The sequence below is a fragment of the Triticum dicoccoides genome, chromosome 7A (assembly GCF_002162155.2).
Source record: "Triticum dicoccoides isolate Atlit2015 ecotype Zavitan chromosome 7A, WEW_v2.0, whole genome shotgun sequence".
Taxonomy (NCBI): Eukaryota; Viridiplantae; Streptophyta; class Magnoliopsida; order Poales; family Poaceae; genus Triticum; species Triticum dicoccoides.
The window spans coordinates 542,603,717-542,611,915 of NC_041392.1; the positions used below are offsets into that span (position 1 = coordinate 542,603,717).

At 44.6% G+C, this 8,199-nt stretch overlaps 1 protein-coding gene across 1 annotated transcript; it reads right to left on the bottom strand.

The window, feature by feature from the left end:
• Positions 1 to 1,117: 1,117 nt before the first annotated feature.
• On the bottom strand, positions 1,118 to 2,016 carry LOC119332482. The gene has a single exon (XM_037605664.1). It carries the CDS (start codon positions 1,858 to 1,860, stop codon positions 1,504 to 1,506), a length of 357 nt encoding a protein of 118 aa, XP_037461561.1. The 5' UTR covers positions 1,861 to 2,016; the 3' UTR covers positions 1,118 to 1,503.
• Positions 2,017 to 8,199: the final 6,183 nt, after the last annotated feature.

An 8,199-nucleotide genomic window follows, 5' to 3' on the forward strand; every position in this document is an offset into this window, starting at 1 on the left:
CTTGACATAGAGGGTATGGTTTTGCAACAGCGACGAAGGGATTTCTAGCCCAGTGCATGTAGCTGTTGTGATCGTGAAAAGTGGTGGTGACAACACATTGTTGAATTCGATTTGGTGGAGCTCCTCAAGTACCAGGTCTTGAGTTCTAGGGTGAAAACCCTAAGCTTGACTCGAGTTGGTTTTATCTAGCAATGACAGTGTTTTTACATCGTTACCTTTTGGAAGGCGTTGCTTGGATATGCTTGAACTTATTCTTCAGGGTGAAAACTTAGAATCTGGCCTTTGTTGGTTGGATATACGGTGCCGGCGGCGCTTGAGCATCATTCCCTTTCTAAAGATGTTATAGTTGAAGAACCTTTCTTGTGTCCTTGGTGAGTCAAACATGGTTGATTTGGATATGGTCATTACTGTAGTTTGTCAATCGATGTTTTGATCCCTTTGTTTCTTTTTTCCTCGCTTAGGCATAGATTTGGTCTTATAGCACTTTGCTCTTTGCCAGCATATTTATTTGTGTGTATCCTCAGTGTTAGATATGTACATTCTACCTATCAGAGGCTGGCCATGTGTTCATTGTGTTTGTATCCTTGCAACTTCATTTCAAGTCAATAAAATTCATGCTTTGTCGAAAAAAACAATGCCACAAAAGATTTTTACCTTAAAATCATGCTAAGGTATAACCATTAGGAGTGGCCTAAGGGTATCGTGGTTAGTTGCTCCCGCAAATCAACATGTAGTCCTATCTCTCAAAGTCAAAAGCACTTTTCATGACCAACTTGAAAAGAAGCGGCGATTGTTGTTCTAGTGTATTGGTTCTATGAGGTCTTAGCACGATAACTTTTTGACTGTCTACTACAATAAATTATGCTTGACTCCGTCGAGGGAGGGTCGATGATGGCGATGCGCCTTCTGCTTGCTTCAGTGCTTGTAGTCGTTACTAGGTGGTATATGAATCTAGATGTAATTATTATTATTTTTTGTGTTTGTTGTACTGTTATGATTGAAGATGGATATATCAGAAGTTTCCTTAAAAGAAGAAGAAAAAAAAGAAGCGGCGGTTGCGCTGTAAGCTTCAGGCGAAACCCTGGACGAACATGAGAGCATCACGGATGCTCTTAGCCTACCATTTTTTTTATATTGTGCCTTGCAACTAACCTGCTCATCTATCAAATAGGTTGGTTTATTTGCAACCGTCCAGGCCAGATGAACATCCCAGACACACACACGAGAGCAAGTTTATAGTACATTTTAAAGAACAGCCAAGCATCCATTGGTTGCATACTAGTAAGTGTGTATGCATGGTCAAGACAGTCTGCAGCTACCCTTCTTTCCTGCAACCTTCCACTTATGTTCTTACTAAAATGTGAGGAAAAACACGACGCCAGAGCTGACAAAAGGAAGAATGTGACCGTACTCACGTTCGGACACCTCTTGGATCACGGCAAGTCGGCAATGATCACCAGGCAGAAAATAGAATAAGCCGATTGATCTGCACCTTCGGTGGGTTCACCAAAAGCCGTCCACCACCTGGGTGCACTTGCCCTTGAGCCACCTCACGCCGTTCTTGAGCGACACCTTCATCTTCCCCTCCACGCCGTACACCCTGTACCCGGCCACCCTCCTCTTCCTCCGCAGCTCCGCCGGGGCGCTACGGAAGCTGCCGCTCCACGACCTCGCCTTCGGGCCGGCCGCCGCCGCCGACGTCGAGGAAGAAGCCGTGGTGCAAGGAGGCCAGCTGGCGGTGCCCGCTGCCTTCTTGGGTGTGACGTAGGAGGCACTGTAGCACCTCAGCTCGGTGACAGCGCCGGCCGGGGTGGTGGTTGTGGTGCTGCTCTTCTCTGAGTAGGACCTTGACCTCTCCATTGACGTATGGGCTGCGCGCTTGCCTGACGACTCTGTGGTGGCAAGAATGGAGTGGCAGCGGAGATGAGTGAGCGCGGCTAGCTCTTAAGCTTGTAGGAGGAGAGGACGCCGGGAGTCTGCCTTTTCGATCTGGTTGTACTCTGTACCGCCAAAAGCTGTGACTTGTGAGCGGAAGTTGAACAAAACAGGGTTGTGCTTTGAATTACTAGCGGCTTTTAATGTGCGCGATGTTACACAAGCACGTGGCATATCAAATCATGAAAGAAGAAATAGTGAACTATAGCGTTGCTATATCGTTTTGCAACAGCTCCACTTACAGGACCTGCTCCATCAAAGGCTGGGTTTTGGTTATCGTCTCTCGGTATACCGATTTTTATGAAGATTCCCTTTTCCGAAAACTCTATGCTATGTTCGACGCTACTATGCTATGCTTTGTTTGGCGCCACTATGCAATCTACTCTCTGCATTCCTAAATATTTATCTTTCTAAAAATTTCAACAAGTGACTACATACAGAGCAAAATAAGTGAATCTACACTCTAAAATATGTTTATATACATCCGTATGTGATAGTTCATTTGAAATCTCTAAAAAGATAAATATTTAGAAACGGAGGGAGTAGTTAGTTACTTTGGTAAGGACTCACTCTGTTTTAATTTACTCTGTATATTAGGTTTTGTAAAATCAAATTTTATATACTTTCAACAAGTTTGTAGAAAGATATATTAACATATACATCATCAAATATATATCACCGAGTTCATCATTGCATATATTTTCACACCATATAAGTTTGTTACTGTAAATGTTCATATTATTTTCTACAAATTTGGTCAAACTTTATAAAGTTTGACTTCAGTCAAAGCTAATATGTGGAGTAAATAAAAAGAAGGAAGCACTAATTTCAGCTCAATTTGGATGTTATAGTACTTATGTTTTTCTCTCGTGCGAGAGGCAAAGACCCATGCGACTCTCGCTAGGGTTTTCTTAGCCTCTCGCCGGCGGCGCCGGTCCACCTCGCCTCCTATGGTCCTAGGACCATGGAGGCGCGGTGGACCCGACCCTTGTTGACGAGAGGGCTCCGTTCTTAGGTATTTTTAGGGTTTGTGTCATGCTCAGGAAGACGAGGCGGTGGTGTCTTTCTAAAAATGGAATAAGGTTCTCCTTGCATAGCCTCCATCCAGGTGGTGCTTTTAGCATCATCGGAGGGTTTATTAGAGTTGTGTCTCCGGCGGATCTCGTGAGGTTTGGACTGCATTTGTCTTCGGTGGATCTGCTTGAATCCGGTATTAGTTCGTCCGTGTGTGAGGTTGGATTCTTCTGATATTAGTTGTTAATAATTGTGAAAAGGCATGCTTATGTTAAGTTGGATACTTCCGGAAAAATGACACTGGATGTGAGGATGAACTTGGAGAAAGAATAGATAGAGCAATGCTTTTTCTGCATTTTAGGATTTCGAGTGCATTGCTCCAACTTACCGGGCTCTAGAGTGGTGTTTTGGCACGCGGGAGAGCGCACTTCTGGTTTGTAATGTGTTTTAAACGTATTTTTAAATGTCAAAAAATTCTAAATAAAAATTTGGTGCATACATCTTGATATTGTACATACTCACAAAGTCGTTTCGTAAAAAATCTATAAATTATATGTTGTGTGTGAAAAAAGACAAAATCTGGTGTTAAAAAGTGCTTTTCACGAATATTTTTTGTTTTTTACAAAAGCTACAAAAAATGTTGATTTTCTCCGAAACTTGACGTGTACACATATAATGTCAAGATGTATGTGCCAAATTTTTGTTCGAATTTTTTCACACTTTGAAATATTGTTGGCAGGAGCACGTGCTCCCATGTGCCAAAACGAATTTCTGCATATTTTCATGGCCTAGACAGCAATGCATGCTAGCAATAGATCGATGCTGCATTTCGAAGGAAGCATCCGTTCATTCAGCACCCTCCTGCTTTTCTGCGTTGGATAAATGCTGCTTTATGGACGAAAGCAACTTGGCGTTTTTTTTGCTGCTCTCGATAGCGGCACGGACCCGATCAAAACTGTGGGTTGGTTGCGAGGACGTACTGTCGGCACCGCTCCTACACGTCAGATTCCGTTAATGGCTCTCAATAAAATTCGGGCGTACACTGGACCGCCTCATCAGCTGCATTTTCAATTTTCTGATGACCAAGCAAAGTGATTTTGAGACTTTCTGTGTGATTGATAACAGGGACGCAAACGCCAGATTTTTTCTTTGAACAAATTACTATCACAGATGATCACACACACATAATTCAATGAACACAAGCGCGCACACCCTATCTTTTTTAGCACCTCCGAGATACTGACCCGGTGCAATATCTTGAGATTGACGAAGGCATCACGTGTGTCTCGTTGTTGACGAAAACATGTTCTTTCATAAAATGAACATCACCGAAAAATGTGAAATAAATGCAGAAAAATGCGAGCATCAATGTCAAGTGCAGGACTTAAACTTGATGAGTTGGTTACACCACACGAAACCTAACCATCTGAGCTATGCTAAGTTTGCACTTTGACATCCAGACTTGATCTACTGAATTTTACCGGCCCTGGGTGCATAAATGACAGGTTTGACAGGCCGACCAGAATGGCCCCGGCTCCGGCTTCCTCTATGTCCTTGCAAGTATCCGAATTAGATCCGGTCGATGGAGAAATTAAAGAACCTCACCCCTATGATTACGGGCCACCGCACTCCAACTCTACCCGCTCACAGAGGAAACAACATCGGAATTTTGATTTTCAAAGTGTTCACAGCTGGAGGTACCGTGACACCCCCAAGTCAATCATATACTAATTATACATGTAAATGTATATGATTAAGATCAGAGATTTATGTAAAGATATCACAACATAACTCTATACACAAATTAAAATAATACAAGCTTTATATTACAAGCCAGGGGCCTCGAGAACTCGAATACATCAGCTCGAATACAAACAAGTCAGCAGAAGCAACAATATCTGAATACAGATATAAAGTTAAACAAGGTGGCATAAGATGTCTAGCACAAACAAGGATACCGATCGAAGAGGCGCATGCCTTCTGCCTGGGATCCTCCTAAACTACTCCTGGTCGTCGGCGGTCTGCACGTAGTAGTAAGCACCCTCAGAGTAGTGGTAGTCATCGTCGATGGCATCTGGCTCCTGAGCTCCATCATCTGGTTGCGGCATCCGAGAAAAATTGAAAAAGAGGGAAAGAGGGAGCAAAACAACTGTGAGTACTCATCCAAAGTACTTGCAAGTAAGGATCTACACTACATATGCATCGGTATGAATGAAATGGGTAGTATCTGTGGACTGATCTGCAGCATGCCAGAATAGAGGGAAAAGCCTAGCGTATTGAAGACTAGCATCTTCTTAAAGCCACCATCTTACATCATTTAGAAGAGTACGGAATAGCATTTTATAATTAGCAAGCATATTGTAGCAATAACGCCCAGAGATCCTTTCTTGACTCCCTGCGAGAAAGCCATCCCGGTCATCATATCCATTCCACACCTCAGTATCTAGTTCTAATTGTAAAGATCGGGATACAACTCCAAGTCATCCTGTTATCTTGGACATGGCTATTCGAATAGATCAACTTCCCTCCAGGGATGCGCCACATTACCCGACATGCTCGATCACTCTGGCCTCACACACTTTCCTTGGTCATGCCCGACCTCAGAAGATCAACACGTCACAACCCTACCTAGGCCCAACAGAGAGGTCGGCACGCCGGTCTAAATCCTAAGCGCGCAGGGGTCTTGGGCCCATCGCTGTTTGCACTCCTGCATGTTGCGTGGGTGGCCGGTGAGCAAACCTGGCAACCTCCATTACAAAGGCGGTTGCTTTACGCGGTCCAACCCGACACACGCCGCTTAGTCGCTGACGTCTGGAAAGCTTCGGCTGATACTACAACGCCGGTTGCCCATATCTTGTCCCACGTGGCGGTTAGTGTGTATAAGCCAGTGGCCAACTTAGATCAAATATCCAAATCCATTAATGTCTTGGGAGCACGCGGTAACGAGCAGAGACTCACGATCATGTGACCCCGTCGCCCCGTCTCCTGGACTTATGGCAAGGGCCGGGAATGCCCGGCCATGCCACGTAGAAACCTCGCGGGTACCCACTACAAGAAATATGTCAACTTGTGACCCTCACTATTGGCCGCTGAAAGGTCATAGTTTTTCTTTGCAACCTTTCTGTGACAAAAAGCAGAAGGTCAAAAGCTGGCGGTCGTAAACTGAAATTAACGACCTTCTCTGTGAGAAGGTCGTAGACATTTACGAACAAAACAGAAGGTCGTTGAACCCATGACCTTTTGTTTTGGTCACTGGTTGTCTGCCCAGGCCACGTCGGATCCGACGTGGCGAAATTGCGACCAATTGAAAAGGTCGTTGATAAGATTCAGCCCGGTCCAATTAGGTGTTTTATATGGGCCGAGCCCAACAATTCAGCCTTTATATATATTTTTTCCTGTTATTTTTTACTAGCTACATGGGTCTAGCCCAGCAATTCAGTGTTTTTTTCTTGGCCATTGCCTTTCATAGTCCATTTTTTCGCCCTCAATCCTTTTATAGTCCATTTCTGTTTTGGGCCTCGACCTTTTTACATTCCATATACTTTTTGGGCCTTGGCCTTTTCGTTTGTCCCACTGGTCATCTTTCTATTTCTCACTTTCACAATAAACAAATGAAAAATATTTCAAATGGCAAGAGAACATACTAAACTGTTAAAATGATAGCCAATATTAGCACCAAATATGCTGACTAATGTACAACATACGAGATTACAGTATTTACAATAGTGTTCATACAACCAGATATGCTAGCCACTGTACAACATAACTAGCACTACTAACTCGCTACTCTTTACTTTGTCGGGCTTCAAGCTTCTTCAAATTTCTTCAGCCCAGAGCTCCTGTAAAGAGAGGTAACACCACACTTTTAGAGCTAGATCAAAGGCACAAAATATTTATTTGGTTGCACCAACCATCTCAGTTCAAGCAAATGATCTATATTAGCAAAACATGAAAAAGGAAGCAACACATGGCAGGAATGTTTACAACATCTCAGTTGATGACTTCAAATAGGAATATAGAAGCTGGCTGCAAATTTATCCACTCCATATGACAGTAAATCTAAGAGGTGGCAATCAATTGGTCCAACAATGCAATATAGAAGCTCAGTTGCAATAAATAACTACAGGCCTACATCAACTCAAAGTGGCAGTAGCTCAAAAACAAGCAAAACAACTGTTGATAAGCAAAGGCAAAAGGCTAAAACACATGTTTGGCCAGAAGAACTAAAAACTAAATCATGTCATTTCAGCGAGAATGACTCATGCAGTAATAGGCAAAATACAAAACTAGCGGCCTAGAAAACACGTCGGCAAGTTACGAATAACTGATCAATGATAGAGCCAGACGGCGGTCTACGCAAGCTGGAGACGCCTCCTGACTGGCGACATACACGTCCAGGTAAACTATCCAACAGCGTGTAGTAGAGCACCTGCACCCTACATCCACACAAATACGAATCATTCAACAAGCCCATCAACAAGAAAGGAGATCGAGATTTCAAAGTGGGGAGGAAGCAGCTAACCGTCCAAAGAAGACAGACCAGTTATAGATGGAGAGGTAGGCACGCTTGTGTGACGCCCCGAGACCGATGTGCCAGGTGTCCTCCAGTTATTCGTTGTTGTTGCCTTGTCATTGCTTGCGTGTCATGCATTGCATATCATGTCATCATGTGCATTTCATTTGCATACATGTTTGTCTCATGCATCCGAGCATTTTCCCCGTTGCCCGTTTTGCAATCCGGCGCTCCTATGTCATCCGGTGCCCCTTTCTACCCCTTTTTGTGTGCGGGTGTTAAACGTTTTTGGATTGGACCGAGACTTGTCATGCGTCCTTGGTTTACTACCGGTAGACCGCCTGTCAAGTTTCCTACCATTTGAACTTCGTTTGATACTCCAACGGTTAACCGAGGGACCGAAAAGGCCTCGTGTGTGTTGCAGCCCAACACCCCTCCAAAGTGGCCCAAAACCCACCTAAACTTCCGCCATCATCTCGGTCTTCGATCATGATCGCGTGGCCGAAAACCGCACCTCATTTGGACTCTCCTAGCTCCCTCTACCTATAAATATGCCCTCCTCGTCCATTTTCGCGGACGAAACCCTAGCCCCGCTCCTTTTGCGCCGTCGGACATGTCCATCCAGTCGCTGGACATGTCCACCCCGCTGCCACGTCGCTCCGGCCAATCCGGAGGCGACACGTCAGCGCCGCCGCCTCCCGCACCCAACGAGGGGCCGCCACCTGTCCGGTTCGCGC

Coding starts and splice junctions, on each gene's coding strand:
- LOC119332482 (XM_037605664.1), bottom strand. CDS start 1,860: ATGGAGAGGTCAAGGTCCTACTCAGAGAAGAGCAGCACCACAACCACC.